General features: G+C 32.0%; 1 protein-coding gene across 1 annotated transcript in view; it reads right to left on the minus strand.

The window, feature by feature from the left end:
- PCDH15 (protocadherin related 15) overlaps positions 1-18,278 on the minus strand; it is a 562,288-nt gene that overhangs the window by 89,595 nt on the left and 454,415 nt on the right. The window contains exon 26 of the mRNA XM_011361648.1: positions 17,576-17,716. Within this exon, the coding sequence (XP_011359950.1) occupies positions 17,576-17,716 (141 nt within the window). The remainder of the gene's footprint in view (positions 1-17,575; positions 17,717-18,278) is intronic.

Raw genomic sequence — 18,278 nt, forward strand, 5'->3', positions numbered from 1 at the left:
CAGAAATTTTAGAAGCAACACAAATTGAAGTAATTTAACTACAACTACTTAATGCAATGAACATGTTAAATTTAGTCCTTAGAAAGTATTTAATGAATTCTTGTTAAATAGGGGCTTTTAGCTCCTGCAATTTTCATTATATTCAAACATTATCTTTAATCTTTCCAAAATTTCTAAGAGGAAAGAAATTTTTTAAAGCATTATAAACTTGTAAATTGTGAAAAGTTCTAGTAAATCAGCTATTTAAATTTCTAAGCATCAGTCTCAGTAAAAATACAAATTAAATTTTCTTTATGATAGAAAATGATATATAGCACTATAATTTTTAAGTAATATGCCACTCTTTTACATCTGTCCCTACCTGCTCACCTAAATAGTTCAGTCAATCACATTTCACTTTTTTGTATTGTCTGTCCTCATACTTCTCACTTAAATTTTTCAGTGAACCACATTTGGCGTCTAAATTGGTTTTTGAAAAGGTAAAGTAAAATCTTTTGCTTTGTCTGCCAAACATTCCTTCCTTCATTATTTTGGACAGAGAACTCCCATTTTTTTCCCCCTTGAGTTACTATACTTTAATATGTCATGTGCTCTTAGTGAAACTGTCAATCACAGTGCTCTGAACTCCACCCTTGGCCAAGGGTACATGTACAATGTAACACAGGCTAATCAGATGCTTCCCCTCAGATATTTGATACTTGTGCTTAACTATATGATCCCAGGTGTCTCAATGGCACTGCTCCCCAAAAAGCAGGTGTTTCGAGCTTCTGATCAAAATTGATAAGGCTTCTCTGTTTTCTTTGTCCTTCCTTAGATTTTTTTCAACTTTTCCTTTGTGCAAGCCACAAAATATTCTTTTGATAAGTTCTTTTTAGTTTGTTTCCAACCAAATAACCATTCCAAGTACAGTTGGGAATGACCAATTTAGTCCATATCAGAGAATAGGGGCCATATCTCCCCACCTACAGAAAGAGTTTGCATTTTCCCTTCCAAAGTACCAAAGATATTATAAAATAAAAATTTTCCACTTATTGGTCAAAATTTAATCAAGTGTTATAGTTTTCATATTTTCTCCTTTTCAAAATGGATAATTATATTATTATGACCATTAATTTGGGGAGAAATGTTGTCCATTTTGTTTATGCATTGTCTGATTGTCGATAAATATCAGGGTACTCAAATTTAAAGACTCTGAAAAGTATGACTGCTTTTCTAACATGTCCCAAATTACAACCATTCATTAAGTAAAGAAATTAGAGAAAAACACAAGGAATCCTATATACAATAATTAAGAGGAATGAATGAAGAATTTTTAGTATATGATTGCTATATTTTTAAATGTCACTCAAACGTATCATAGCTAGTAATAACAATAAAAATAATAGTAATAATTTTAGCTTTTTAAATTTGGTATCATTCTAATAAGTACTTTGCAGATAATATTTTGCTTAAAATTTTCAAACACCCTAAGAGGTGTAGTAATATTTATCCTGATATATAATGTTGAAGATTCTAAAGCTTAGAGAGGTTAATAAAGATCAAAGATGTATATGAAACTCAGCCCTGTTTGATATCATTGTCAGGGAACTTGAACAATTTATTACATTAAATTTTTAGGTACCTACCTTTTCTCTACTATTCTATTAAGGTAATTTTTAATTTGAGTTGTGCCATTGGTAAATTATAACATTTTTTAAATAAATATTTTTAATAAAATTTCTCTTTACCTCTTGTCCTTTAATCTCATGTATATCTTAGCATTTATGGAATAACATCTAATAGGAATCTTCCATTGGATAATTGAGATCTTGGACTGGCTAGAGTATCCAACTGCCTTATGCATTTTAATAAAACATAAGCATAGCAATCTCTATCAAGGAATCTTGATAGAAAGCATATGCTGTAAATAAATAACTGAGAACAGACTTTGAAAACTGAAAGCGACAGCATTTAAAATAAGGATTTCCCTTAAATTGTTTGTCTGCAATTATTTTCAAGATATTACATGGGGGACTAATTAGGTGCAAGATATCAAGAGAGAGCAAAACAGGAACGAGATTGACTAATTGAACTTATAAATGTTCCTGGGATAAAAAATGAATTCGCTTTAGAAGAAAACTTGTGTTTTGAATAATGATTAAAAAGAATGATAAACTAAATTTATGTTTATTATTTCTGAAACATAAAATTTTCATATGATATATAAATTAAACTGAAATGCAGGACTCAAAAATATAAAAATTAAAAAATCAAGAAATATTTAAGATACACAAAATTGTTAATTGTTTATTGCATAGATAAAAAATTAAGTCAGGTTTTCACAGGAAAATTCAGGTAGTAAATTTTGAAACACAAAAGAAAGAATAATTCATATCGTGAATACTAAAAACATGTAATATTGTATTTCATCCTACATAAATGTTAAGTTGGCCTCCATGGCGTCAATTCCAAATTGCAAACCCTAGAAAGATGTGGCATATCATCTAAGAGCTCAGACCACACAAGCAAAGGAAAGAAACACTGTCTTCAAAAGGCACTTTGAGGCAGTGTCTTCATTTGCACCAGAGTATGAGAATTGTTTATTATAAAGTATAAGAAGAAAAGGAAAAGTTCCTATTTATAATTACCTACTGTAATTTCAATAAATATTGTTGCTATTTGAAATTAAATGTAATTACTGTGTGGTCAAATTAAGTGTCATTGAAAGTATTTTCTTTAGTCATAAATTTTCTCGAACATCAGTAATGTTTGATGTTTTCACCATCCTCTACATGTCTTGAAATTTCTCCTTTCCTTTGGCTAACAGGCCATCATTACGCATGTTAACTATTCTTTTCCATGGTCCCTTCAGTGGCTGTTTCTTTCTCTCATTCACTAAATGAAGGGCTTCTCCAAACTCAGTCCTTTGCTCTTTTCTCCTGCCAGTCTCTCAAAGAGACATGCCTAGATGGCCCTGGAGGCTCATTAATTCTTTTCTGAGAGATAAATGTGTAAGTAGGTCATTGGATCAGTGTTGGTTCAATGGAGCTAAATTGCCTCTCCCTGGTACAAGTTGCTTAGCTTCATCAGCTCCCCTGCTTTAGGATGTTTCCTTGACCAGGAAGCTCCCATTGTTACATGGTCAATGCATTTTTCCTTACCTCACTTCCAAATTCCCTTTTCAAAATGTAGAGTAGTAGTATTTAAAGTCTGCTGCTTTTAGCTCTTTTTATGGTGTGTTTGGGTATGTACCAATTAGGTTCTTCTCTCTATGGGTTAGGGAAGCGCAAGAGATGCTTTTTTTTCTTTGATGCCTTTCTGCTTGATTTCCCAAATTAAACTTCACTTTATGTTTATATCATGTGATGCTAGTGGCCTTCTGCATAACAGTTCTTTGGCTTAAGTAATCATTTTATGTGATTTCTTCCAAAATCTCTATGCCCAATTCTGAATATCTTTCAAATTTTCAGTTTCTTATTTCCAACTATATTCCTGATTTCTGTTACCTAGGATCAAAAGTATAAAATTATCTTTGTTTTATTCCTTTCTCTTCATCTCCAGTCATCAATTCTCATCAACTTTTCTTTTGTATATGTCCTATATTTTCCCCATCTCACTGGCTATATTGATCATTCTATGTGTTAACTTGACTGAACTAAGGGAAGCCCGGATAGCTGGTGAAATATTATTTTTGAGTGCATCTGTGAGGGTATTTGGGATTTGAATCAGTAGACTGAGTAGAGAAGGTCACCCTTACCAATGTGGGTGGGCATCATCCAATTTGTTGAGGGCCTAAATAGTGAGTACAAAAAAGTGGAGAAACAACAAATGTGCTCTCTGCTTGAGGTTGACAATCCATCTTCTTCTGCCCTCTGACATTGGCATTCTTGGTTCTTGGACCTTCACACAGACTAGGGCTTACACTATTTCCATTCACTCTCCTGGTTCTCAGGCCATTGAACTTAGACTGAAATTATACCAGCAACTTTCTTGGGCCTCCAACTTGCAGACAGCCAGTCATGGTCATGGCACTTTTTAAGTCTCTGTAATCATGTGAACCAATCCATCAAAATAAATTTATCTATATCTATGTCCATGTCTGTCAATTTATCTATCATCTCTCTATCATCACTCTCTTTCTCTCTTTCTCTATCTCTCATCTATCTATCATCTATATATCTATCATTATCATCTATCATCTATCTATCAAACCTATCAGTTCTATTCATCTGGAGAACCCTAAAATACTAGCCCAATGCTTATTCAGGCATAGACTATTCTTTTAATCTTTATTCTTTCTCTTTCCAAACTATCCTACACAATGGACTAAACTTTGTCATGTTATTTCTCTCCCTAAAAATAATCTGCAAGCATATCTTCAAATAATTGTGAAAAAATTAAAGCTGAAAACATACAGGTAGCATCCTATACACTCAGATTTCCTTTTTCTATTTCCAGATATCTTAATTCTGTAAATTTGAGGAAAAGAAGTACAAAAAAAATATTTTTAAACAACCACCTCAAGTGATTAACATTAGGTAATTCAAAAACCATATTTTGAGAAACGCTGCTTTATGATGTTTCTTTTACTTATCTGTCTCTCATTTCTGTTCTTCATGAATTCATTGGTACCATTACGCTGCTCACTGTTCTCTGAATTCACCTTGTAAATTCCTTTCCCCAAGCCTTTTCTTCTAATTTTCTCCCTCAATCCTTTCTCATTCCTCTTCCATCTACCCTAATCAGAATCGATTGCATTAAACAAGACCACTTATTGCTTCAAATAACATTTCCACATCCTTCATGAATCAAGAAGCTATTTAATTCACTGCAGCATTTATTTTCTTTACACTCAAACCATGCATGTCTGTTTGTTTCTCTTATTGCAATTGGCCACATACTTCTTTGGTGTTACTATTTATTTTTATGCTTAAGCATCATAGCTTCTCCACTAGAATATAAATTCTTTGAAGACAATGATGTCATCTTACTTATCCCCTTACCTAACTCAGAAAAATTCTGATACTTATCAAGTACTCAATATATCATTTAATGAAAATAATGTTTCAGGAGCCACATGACAGAAAACAGATTCATATTACATGTATTTCAAAAATAAAAGAAGCATAGTTGTTGCAAGTAAAATAAAAACTTAAAAAGTATTAGCCTGTAAGAAAGGTTTCATATTTGCATACACACACAAACACATATAATAATTACTTGGTTTACTTTATTCTTATAAATATCTCAATGTGTCCATTAATATAATTTAGGATAGTTTTTTCTAAAAATAAGATATATACCTTTCCTGCATAATTAAATAAGAAATAAAGTCCAAGTCTTGTATCTCTTATGTAAATTATCTTGATGCTACATAATCGTAAGAATACTAGCATTAGTCAAAGATTAATAATACAAGAGGACCCGCAAAGCCTTTGTCAATCCATGTAATGTAATCAAGGATAATGAGTAATATCTGATCTCAGAATCAAAAACAGCACAATCTCAGTATCCTATGTTGTACATATATTTACTATTTTTATCCTTGAAAGAAGCAGTTCTGTTATTTGGCCATATATCTAGCATTTTATTATAATTTCTTATGTTTAATTCATAAAATGTCTTTGTAAATGTAATACAATTCATAATCACTGAGAAGAGTTATACAATGATGTTTCTACTAATTAGTCTAGGTCAGAATTACACAAATTTTGGCCAAAGTCAATCATAACAAGCTCTAAGAGTAAATGCAATATGCTTTTTGTATATAAATATTAAACATCAAATGGTAAAGTTCAACAGAGCAATAGATAACGTGACAGCATTTCTTTAATAGAAAACATCAGAGCATGCACTGCGGGGTGAAAAAAAATAATTTTCCTTATACTTTCTAAGGTCTTCTGGCTGGACTAAAATCAAATTAACATGGGAAATTAATAGGACAAAATGACCAAATTTACTATACACGTAAATATAAGAGTTCCATAAGAATATGAGACCAGATGACAGATTAGGCAGTTAAGGCTTATATGACATCTTGGACTAAGAAGAAGAGGGGAGTTGTGGTTTGGGACTTCAAAGGGCAGGACAGCAATTCACATGGAGATGGAAAATCAAATGTTTGATAAACAAATGTTTGTTAGGCAGTCTTGTAAAATGGGACACAGAGAAGACTTTGATCAAATGGGCATTGCTGGTTTCTCCCTATCATACCTAGTTCATATTAAATTATAGGTATCTATGATAATAGCACCCTTCATGGAGCTGGTACTCTAACTTCCTTTAGGCAGTTATGCGGAAGTTCAGAAGTTTTTCCTGAATCTTTATTTTCTTAAAAATAGCCAGATTAAAATAATCAGTACCCCAAAAGACATATTCTGGGATGCCAAATTCTGCTTCCCCTCAGCATCAAACATAATTTACTAGGTAAATTATCTATTGTGTAGGCAAAGGAGTATTCACCATTTTCCCCTGAAATATATCTTCTCTATCTCCATGCTATTACCTATACTATTTTTCCTTCAGGATCCATCTCAAATTGTATCTCCTCTGAGATCACCCACATAGTACCTGTGCTCCTGAGATGGAAAAAGCAATACGAAATTGGATAATATTATCTCCTTGCCTTTGAGAACTCATAGGCCATCTGTATTTGTTTCCCATGATACAATGAATGATTAAGGAAAGTTTCAAAAATGGGATGATGTTTAAGCTGAGCCTTGTAATTAGGAGTTTATCTGTGAAACAATGAAGAAAGGACATTTTAGAGGTAATAGTGCAAGCAAAGATAGCAAGGTATAGTTCCTTGAGATTAAAGGAAAATAATCAGTGTGGAAATTGAGAAACACAGTAACCTAGGAAATGTCAAGCAAAACAAGATCAAGCAGCTCACTGAAGATGAATGAGAAAATGAAACCTCTGAAGGTTCATTCTGTTTATATTTCTACTGTATGGTTCTTTCCCCTATATTTTATTCTATTACATAAACATAATGTTGAAATTTATTTTTTGCCTTATTAATGAAAAGCTTTTTTTTATTTCCTTAGCATATTCAACCAAAAAATTCAGCAGCTTGTTAAGGATGGTCAAAATAAAATATGTCACTGAGAGAAAAGAATGTTCACTTTTCATTTGTTATGAGGTAAAAATAAATAAAATGAATCTAACAGCTATACTAAATCTTTAGCAAAATATTAAAAATACTAGTGCTGTCTTATTTTATAATGAAAACCTGACCTTGATTATATAACAATAGATTTCAAAGGGTTAGTTACTGCACTCATAAACAATATGAATGATTAATATATTTAGGAGAAAATTCTGATAATTTTCTTCCATATTTTTAATGGTTAAAATTAATTTTATACTTATCTTATACAGAAAAATGGCTTCAGTTTTCCATTTATGGAAATGTTGCTATTTCTGTAATGCGTCTGATTTAACGAGTTTCAGCTCTTCTGTGCATAGTTTTATGTGCACAGTGACTTAGAAAATGGCAAGCAAAACAAGATCGGGAATCCCACTGAAGTTGAGAAAATGAAATTTCTGAAGATTTGTCCTATTCACATTCCTTCCTTCTATGTGGTTCTTTCCCACATATTTAATAAGGTATAGTTTGCCTCTATTGAAATGGGAGTTTTCTACCATGAATGGGTATTATGCTCAGTAAAATAACTCAGACAGTGAAAGACAAATACCATATGATTTCACTTATATGTGAAATTAAAAAATAAAATAATAATTAACAAACAAAACAGAAACAGGTTCATAGACACAGAGAACATTTTGATGATTGCCAGATGGGAGGAGTTTTGGGGGAAATGCGTGAATGGAGGGAAGGGATCAAAAAGTACAAATTGGTAGTTACAAAATAGTTATGGGGATGCAAAGTAGAGCAAAAGGAATATAGTCACTAATATTGTAATAATTATGTATGTGTCAGAGGGGTACTAGATTTATCAGGGTGATCGAGTCAAAAATTATGTAAATGTTTAATCACTATGTAGCACACCTAAAACTAATATAATGTTGTATGTCACATATAATTGAAATATTAAAAAAAATTCTTAATAAATGGGAGTTTCCAATTGCATAGTTCTGGGGCTTTATTATCAATTAAATGATTACTGGTCCTAGAAACAGAATATAAGGTTGCAAAAATATCTGTAAACTAGTGAATGATATCTATTTTGAATTTCAAATTAAATTCAGACTAAAACAGCTAAGACAAAATTAAATTATTAACTATATTAATTAAACAGATGTTCCTAAGAATGAAAAAAAATATAACTCCTAAGTTTTGGCCCCATTGTTTACTCTTAGTATAAGTTAATGAAAACCAGTTTATTAATTCCTTGATTCTTAAATATTTTAATTGTAATTATACATGGAAGCCATATAAAATGTTTTCCTCATGAAACATAATTTTCCTCATATTACATTTGAAGAAATATATATTATACTCTATAGTCTAATTAAGAAAGGCAAATCACACATCACTGTCACCTGTTCAATAAATCAGTTTTGAGAATACTCCAATGCATTTGGATTCACAAATGTATTAATAAAATTCCATTTTAAAATTACATTTTCAACTAAGCTATTTTTCACAATTGAATCATTTTCTTGGAGAGATAAATTTGTTTTATTAAAAATGTAATTTTCTTATCTGTATATATAAGACGCCTAGAATATTTGAGAAAAAAAAATCACAAAGGACATTATGGTATCAGTTTTCATAAAGTAATATCTAAGTTTTAAAGTAATAAAGTTTGAATAGAGTTTCTAAAACTGTGGCCATATATTTATATTAGAAATATAAGGCCTTGAACATACCTGGAATATTAGGACTGAAAAAATAACATAACATTCTGCAATGTTGTTGTTGAAGTTATACGAGGAATGCTTTTGTAAGTCAGTTAAACATGAGCAAGGAGTCATTAGCATTATTTGTCACAGACTTTCTGTTTGGAACTAGAAAAGCCAAGAAAAATGAAATGTATTACACATTGTATCCTAAAACATAAAATAAAATCAATAGCATTTGAGTTGTTATATCATCAGTTTAAGGTTTGTCTTAATTGTCTTGTCTTTTATTCCTGATTGAAAGGTTAGTTATTGGATCAAAACACAATGACATATTTATAGAAAGCTATTGTTTTTTTCTTCTACACTTAATGATAATTATCATATTACCATAAAAGAAAACTTGCACTTCAATTATAACACTCCATAAATCAAACTGAGCTATAAAGATGTGTATTATTGCTTTTGTTCTACAGAAAAATATAAGAATGTGGATGATTTTGTGGCAGTAATATTGATATGTTTCCGTGAAAGTTCTTCTGAACACAAGTTCCTTGACAACTTTTCAGGACCAATAACATTCTGTCCTGAACCCAGGAGAGATTGAGTTGGTCTGGGGAGACAGAGATCGTAGACAGGAACAAAAGAGAATTCATAATTTTGAAATAACATATTCAAAACATTAATGCATTCACATTTATCTTTCATTCATAGAATGAAGATAATTATTTGATCAAAAATAATGAGGGCCAAAAAAACATGAGAGCCAAAGAAGAAATTATGGATATCTGACAGAATGGGACCAGTAGAAGAAAAATAAAAACTGAGAATCTGGAAGACCAGAGGGTTTGTGGTGAAGGACTGAGAAATCAATCTTCACTTCCCAGCTATATTGGAGGGAGAGAATCCTCTAAAGCTCTTCAGAGTCCCTGTCATATCAAGCACTGGGAGGCAGCTCCTAAACACATTCCCATAATTAAGACATTTTACTGGCTGCATCTGTTGTAATGACTACCTAAATCATGACAATGAAAAAATGATGTCTGCTATGGCATAGGAAGCATAGGTGGTATATATGTTGCATATTTGCATACTATTAGCCTGATATTCGAACCCTTCATAATCTGGCCTTAATTTTCCAGACTCACTAATTCACTGGACAAAATTTTATTGAGTATATTCATGTGCTGTGCATTTTAAGCTATTGGGATATATCAATACACATAGACAGAAAATTCTGCCCTCATGGAGTTTAAATTCATAAAAAATGTTGTGACTATATTCTACTTTCTAGCCACACTGAAATATCAGTATGCTTAATATAGACATATGAAATATAATCATAAGTCTATTTTTTTTCTTTTCTACTATCTCCTATATTCTGCTGATTCGAGATAGTCTTTTCTTCTGCTGTCAAATGAAAGCTCAAGAAATCCCATGAGTACTTAAAAACGTGGTTCTAGTTAATAGAAAGCACTGTGATCATGATAAGTTTTAAAAACAAAAGATTCTCTAACTCAACATATCAGTCAATATTTCAAATTTCATTTAATGGTAATTTTTTTCCCTTTCTCAGCTAAAATGTGTTCTTGGAAAGTCTACTGCCTTTAGAGAAGAGATAAAAGATTTCCTTTTTCTCTATTCATCATCTCCTTGCTGTTTACTAGAAGCAGCTTTTTTAACTCAGATTGCCATCATCTGCAGTTGGAAACTGAGGAGAAAAAATTGGTAAGATAGGGAGGAAAGTTCCAAATTAAATATTACTCTTGTGAAATGGTTGAACATACTTTGGGTCAGACTGGTGTTTAAAGAGACATCATCCATGGGACACTTTCAGCACTGGAGTATTCTCCTTCAGCAAATTGATTTTTGCCTTTGCTGCAGCCTCCGTCCCACTCAGCTGCTCAGTAGGGGCAGCCTCACTTTCTCGCCCCATCCTACCTTCTGCCGTTGCAAGATGATTTATTAGATTTCTCCCTAGTTGTATGGCTTGTTCATCTAGATCCCAAGTGATTTTCCTTGGCGTGTGTTCTTTGTTTCTGTCACAACTTTGATTTGGCTGCCAGAGGGATGAACAGAGCCTATATCATCCATGCCATTCTCCCCCGCTGCGCCCTCGCCTCGCCTTTTGGAAAAATTGCTCTTTAAAAATGCTTTCTGTTAACTTCGACTATTTTATTCAGAATTCATTTATTCACTTCATCATGTATTTATTATTTTGCCCCCTACTTCTAAATATGATTAATGGAGTTTAAAAGATAAAAGCCAGTAGTTAGGAGAGGGAAAAAGTATATCTAGAAGCCCTGGAATAATAAAAAAAAAAAATGCAGTCCATTGAAAACTTAATCCTAAACTTAGTAATAGCTAACATAGTGTGAAAAATCAGAAGGCTACATAGTTCCCATTCTTTCAAACTCATCGACTGTGAAACAATTCCAGTGATTCAATAAATATTTCAAATATCCTTTGGTTAAAGTTTGCATTTAGATATCTGAGCAAATTTATCAAGGTGACAATGTAATATTTGAATCTTCCAGTGTCCTCCTTCATTACAAACAGACCGAGATTTTGATACTAAAATATTGGGAGACAGTAAACCTTGGGCCTTTTATAGTTCTATACATCTTTCTGAGTGTGCCAAAGTGGCAATGCCCTGACCATTTTTCACCTGGGACACAGGACTATCTATGCAGCTGGCAGTTCTGAAAAGTGAGATACTATTTGTAGGAATGTATCACGTAGTCCAGCAATTTACCTGATCTCCCATTTGACAAACACTTGGTTATGCTTGCTATACAGCAGCAGAATCTCTAAGTATAGAGTTCTTTTGTGGTGTACTCCACTCATGAGCAGGTTTTATCTGGCTCTACAATTTGCCTGTGAAGTTTGAGGCTTAGAGAGCTGCATCACTATGCTGATCACTATGCTGATACACCTGCTAGTATTTTTGTTGTGATAAAGTCCTTCATTTCTGCCCAAGATTCTTTTATTTTTTATCAAGATCTATGGACATTTAGAGGGCTAGATTATTAACCTGTATAGTTATTTCTGTGGAAATTCTCCTGCTTCTAGGTCTCCTCCTCACTATCAAATTTATTTAAGTAGGAAAATATAGCATCAAACCAAAACTCCACAAAAAACATCTACAATTAAATAAAGCAATAAGCTAACTTTCAAATCATAGAATGTGAATGGTCGTGAAAAACAAATGACATAAACAAAATCTCTATTATATCAGCAAGTATGATGACAAATACTCTTAAGGATGTTCAGGGAAGAATAAGAATTTCTGTTGGTTGTGGGAGCCAGTGAACCTCAAGGTTGACCAGCTGCACAAAATGAAAAGTTACTAAGCTAATATGAAAGCAGTAGCAGGACAAAAGTCCACACACACTACGGTGAAAACACTGAGAGCAGAATATAAATTGAGCAGGACAAACACAATAGGGCAAAAACGAAAAAGAAAAACAGAAAAGAAAATTTCTCCCATTAAAGTGGGAGCGCAGAAAAAAGCAAGTGGATTTCTAAAAGTAAAAGGATATATATTTTGAACACTTTACAAAAATAACTAAAACAGGTATTCTAGAGCTGTGAATTAGAAAAGCTACCCTAGCACACCTTCCTTTTTTAAGAGTATAAATAGGCTAATTTTATTTAGTCATGAGTGATGGAAAAGGATCATGGTCAAAGTCACAAAGTAAAAAGAAAATAGCAAGAAAAATAATGGCTGTAAGAAAATGATGTCATTTTTTAAAAAGATAAAAACTGCACCTTCCTGTTTTGAAACAAGCTAATTTACCTAACAAAGAGAAGTTATAAAAAAAAAAAACACATCAGAATTAGAAAAAAATCATAAATAAAAAATTTAAATCTAAATGCAATGAATAAATTAGTTTAGACAGAAAGTAATATAAAAAGAGATTCATCACTTATATAATAAGAGTCTCCTAAGATGAAAAACAAATTAAGAAAACAGAGAAAATCATAAAATATAGAATTCAAGGAAACTTTCCTGAAATAGTACTTGAATGGATATATCATATTTATGCAGAAAATGACTCAGAATAGCCAACAGGTAGGTATAGTAAATAAATTATTGGACTTTAAAAAATGTAAACTCTTTGAAAACTAGAAAATAAATCCAACACTCATTGAAAAAGGAAACCAGTTTATAGTTATACTTTTTGACCTTAATGCTTTGTAGAAGAAAATGGGGTTATATATTTAAGTCAAAGAAAAAAAAATATGAGTCAAGGCTCATATAAAATATCTAGCCAAACAGATTCAATTATAAGGGCCTCCAATAAACTCTAAATAATGCATACGAACATAGCAAATGCTGATCCCATGAGCCTGCTCTGAGGAGTCTACTAGAGCACAAGATACAAATAACTATATGACTGATTATATTATCAATATTAACAGTGTTAAAACAATGTTACTTCAAATTAGATGTGCAGGAAAGGTAGAGGTGAAGCAGAAGCATTGCTCACAGTAGAAAATATACAAAAATAGCCAAGAGAAAATAAAAAAGGATTCTAAGCATATTATATAAAGTAAAAGTAAGAATAAGAACAAGAGTCAGCAAACTACAGTCCCTTGGTCAAGTGTGGCCCACGCTTGTTTTAGTAAGTAAAATTTTATTGGAGCACAGTCACATCCATTTGTTTACCTACTGGAGTCCAGCCCACCCTTTTGTTTGCATATTGTCTCTTTCTCCTTTTAAACTACAATCTCAGAATCTAGATTGCTCATAAAACCAAATCTATATCTCAGTAGTCACATTTGGAGTATGAAAGTGAATCAACTTATTATTTTGAAGTCCAGTGACTTAAAAGAAAGAAACATACTTTTTTTCCCTACCTTTACTATGAGAGCAGGACCTCAGGGTTACCAATTATTTGATATGGAGAAGTTCTTTTTTATAGAAATATTTTAGTAAATAAACACAGTATAAATGAAAGGAATTAATAGGTAGGAAATGACTATTGGTGGATGCTATTATCACAAAAGGAGAGTCAAAGGGATTTGATGTACCCCCTTAAAGAAACAGTGCATACACTAGTCCCCCCTTATCTCCGGTTTCACTTTTCATGGTTTCAGTTATCATCATCTGAAAATATGACATGAAAAATTTCAGACATAAGTAATTCAATTAACAATTCATAAGTTTCAAATTGCACGCTGTTCTGAGTAGCATGATAAAATCTCTCTTCTATCCCACTTAGGACGTGAATCAAACCTTCGTGCAGTGTTTCCACACTGATTTACTCTCTACACATTAGTCACTTAGTAGCCCTGTGGGTTTTCAGATCAACCTCCCTAGTATTGTGGTGCTTGTGTTCAAGTTACCCTTTTTTTAATTAATGATGGCCCCAGAGTGCAAGAGTAGTGATGCTAGCAAATTAGATATGCCAAAGAGAAGCCATAAAGTGCTTCCTTTAAGTAAAAAAGTAAAAGTTCCCCACTTCATAATGAAAGAAAACAAACTGTATGCTAAAATCTACAGTAAGAACAAATCTTCTATCCATGAAATTGTGAAGAAGGAGAAAGAAATTTGTCTTAGTTTTGCTATGTTGCACCTCAAACTGAAAGTTATGGCCACAGTGCAGGACAAATGTTTAGTTAAGATGGGAAAGACATTACATTTGTGGGCAGAAGACATGAACCGAAAATGTGTTCCAATTGACAGCAATGTGTTGCACCAGAAAACACTGAGGCTATATGAAGGCATCAGCAAGAGATCTCCTGAAATGAGTAACCACAGTCACATAAGTTTTATTATATTGTTATAATTGTTCTTTTTATTATTAGTTTTTCTTATTACTCTCTTACTGTGCTAATTTATGAATTAAACTTTATCAGAGATATAGATGTATAGGAAAAGAACATAGTACATTCAGGGTTAAGTATTATCTGAGGTTTCAGGCAACTACAAAGGGTCTTGGAAAGTAGGATAAGGAGGACTTATGATTTATTTCTAAAAATAACAACAACAAAAACCTGGATCTAGTCAGGACTCCAGATCTAACTACTGATTTATAGGCAATAGAGAAGACAGAGAAAAATATGAAATGAGCCACTGAACATATAGTCATCAATATCTAGACTTCAGAAATCTGGTTTTTTGAACAAGGTGAATAAAAAGAAGTGACAGTGCTGAAGCCTATAGATTAAAAAAGACTTAAAAGACCTACTGACCAATTGCAATATATGGACCTTATTTAAATTCTGATGTGAATAAAATTTTAATGTAAATATGACAGGATACTTGTTGATATTAAAGAATTTTTGTTGATTTGGGACAAGTAACAAATGTATTGTAATTAAGTTTTAAGAGTCCTTATATTTAAGAGATACATATTACAGATGAAATATTGTCTCTGCTCTGCTTCAAAATAATGGAATGAGGGAGCAATTGGAAGTATAGAAAAAATGATTTCCCAGGACTCAATAATGTTGAAGCTGGATAGTTAATATGTGGAAGTTCAGTGTAACAGTATCTGTAATTTTATTTATATTTAAGATGTTCTGTATTAAAATATTAAAGTGTTTTAAATTCTGCTGATGTCAAATTTTGGAAATGAGTTCTAAATTTTTCTATTTTAATTATTAATTTTTATTTAAATATTAAATTCACTTACAGCATAGTTGTAAAACTCATTTTGCAAATGACTTCATTAATAACTTCTTGGTAAGGCATCACAATAATACTTCTTTAATGAATTGAATTTATTCTGTTTATTATCTTTATTCATACGATATGTGGTAGAGCTAAATACCATAGGGCAGCTAATTCTGAAGAAAGGATGAACTTTTAAACAATTAATTAATTAACCTCAATTTACATAATGATCTTATTTGCATATCTAATGGATTAGGAATTGATTATAGGCCATTAACAGTCATTAATAAATAAAACTGTGTTAGAAACACAAATCTGTATTTCACATTGAAGAGGCAAAGGTTAGTCATGAAATGTTAGTAACAATATTCAAGAATCAGGCATTAAACTAATATTTAGGGTTTAGGATTCTTGAATTTCTGAGAGGATAATTCATGTATTTGCTATTCTGTCTCTCCTCTACATACATAATGGGGCACATAAAAGCCTACATGTGTGCATTAGGTAAATTGTTATTATCCTTAGATTTACACTCAAATTACAGTCATGAGAGCTAGTTGTGTTATATTCATATATGAAAACTATATATATTTTGATTCCTAGAAATCAGAGCTATTTTGTAAAAAATACCAAGTTCTACAACCTAATATTTACCAAAATTTTTTTTTTAAATTTAACTACTCATTTGTTTCAAAGGAAGGTGACAAATATAGTTTTTGATGAACTTTTACATTTATTTTTATTTGCAATAAGGGAGTTTACATAATGTAAATTAGATCTACCCTAACCTTTTGATGCCTTAGATTTTATAAAAAATATAAATGCCTGAAGTTTAAAGATTTTAAAAACTCAAAGAACTGGTGTGTTATTTTTAAACAATTTAATTATGCAAGTGATGTTTAATCATGCAAGACAACTTAATCCCTTTAATTCTAAAGGCGCACTGTGTATAATCTGATTTTTTTCAACATATTTTATTGTACCTATGCAACCTTCAACGCTAGATCAGCAAGTGAGATTTGAAGTAAAGGAAAAGAGAGATTTATTTTTAATGATCATCAATTGACCTGAGATGGGAAATTTTACAATTCCTCTTCTGCCGTTTACTCCCACCTTACTCTCCTTTCTCTTCCCGTGGCACTCACATGCATGTGGACACTTGCTCTGGCTCTCTTCTTTTTCCTTTTGCCCCTTCTAAAAATGCTGATTGATGTAGTGTTGTGATAGGATGTCCAGGAATGGACCCCAGAGTAAAAGGTAAATGTTTCAGATCCTGTTTCCCACTTCATGCTTTCTCTGAGCCTCTATTCTACTAATGGTTAAAGTAAATTTGGCTTTCTTAGTTCTCCTAGATTCTAAAAAAGTTGGTGTGATTGTTAAAAAAAAAAAAAAATGGATTGCTTAAGTGCAAAGGAGTATTACCTCAACGAATGGAAAAAAGATAGCGTTTATCCCATTATTGGTAATATCTCACAGAATCTGTGCTGGCCCACTTCAGAAATTGGCTTTTACTTGCTTTTCAGTGTGGTTAAAGTATATCAAACTGAAATGTTGAAGAAAGATTTTAGAGTTAAAAACTGAGACTGAATCTTCAACTTTTCATTTACTGACAAGTGTCATTTTTAGAAAATCATTTAACCTTTTCTTATCATGTCTTTGTAAAGTGAAGGTAATGATTTTCATTTCCTAGAAATGGGAGTGAATTAAATATAATGCGACACATACATGTTGATAAATGTTAGTCACTAATTTTAACATGTGTTTTCCTCATTTCTAAGAAAAGATATAAGTACCAGAAACCGCACAATTCAGGGAATGTCTAGCAGTCATCCACTCATTAACAATATACTACATCCCAGAGAGTTAGCCCGTACCTCACAGCAGAATGAGAATAAAGTTTATTATCTAACATACTCAAATAATGACGGTGTTCTACAAGATTACAAAAAAAGTCTGGAAATAGTGTGTTAATGTCTTGACATTTCAGGAATATGAAATCCTCTCAGCGTTGCCAGCTATCAAAAATTAAAATAAATGGGAAAACATCTCTGAGTGTTCATGATCTTCTTACATTCTTCATTGAGAACTTTTAGACATATGTATTTCTTTAGGCGATGAGCAGAACACCATTGATTTATTGAAAAACCCTTAAATAACGTAACTTACTTTTCGAAGGAACTCGGAGATTGGCGAGGACCACTTCCAGGGAGTCAGCTTGGACTCGAAGCACATAACTTGTCCTCGTTTCATAGTCCAAAGGGGCATTCACATAGATAACACCCGTGATGTTATTAATTCCAAACTTATCTGGAATTAAAATATGATTTCTTGGTCATTTTCTTTATACTACAAGGAAAAATAATTCTCTTTAAAAGGCACTGTGATTTAAAAAAACACCTATTTATAATAAGGGTAATGCATAAAAGTAATAAGATGATGGCTTTTGGAAACTATGTTCCAGAAATGATCAACATCAGTGTTATCCTAAGTGCATGCCTTGAAATTCCAGTGTTCTTTTTTTTTTTTTTGAGATTCTCCTTAAAATTAATGTTTCTGTAAGAAATTACATTTGGGAGCAATGCACATTATACTTCTCACCATGGATTCAAATGGCCCTCTACTGTATGAAAAACCTTCAGAAATTCTGTTTTAAAGAAACTCATACAATTTTGTTGTATGAGTACCTCTGAGTAGGTGCCCCTTCCCCGAAATAAATATTTAAAGAAAACCTACTATCCTAATTCATTGGGTGATGTCTTTATTACTCAGATTTAGTGTTTTTTCTTGCTGAAAGATGTGAGGTGGTTTATTGTACAACAAAGCATGGTACTTTATAATCTTATTAGATTATTATACTTTTTATGATGTA

Source organism: Pteropus vampyrus, unplaced genomic scaffold (genome assembly GCF_000151845.1).
Source record: "Pteropus vampyrus isolate Shadow unplaced genomic scaffold, Pvam_2.0 Scaffold68, whole genome shotgun sequence".
Classification (NCBI taxonomy): domain Eukaryota; kingdom Metazoa; phylum Chordata; class Mammalia; order Chiroptera; family Pteropodidae; genus Pteropus; species Pteropus vampyrus.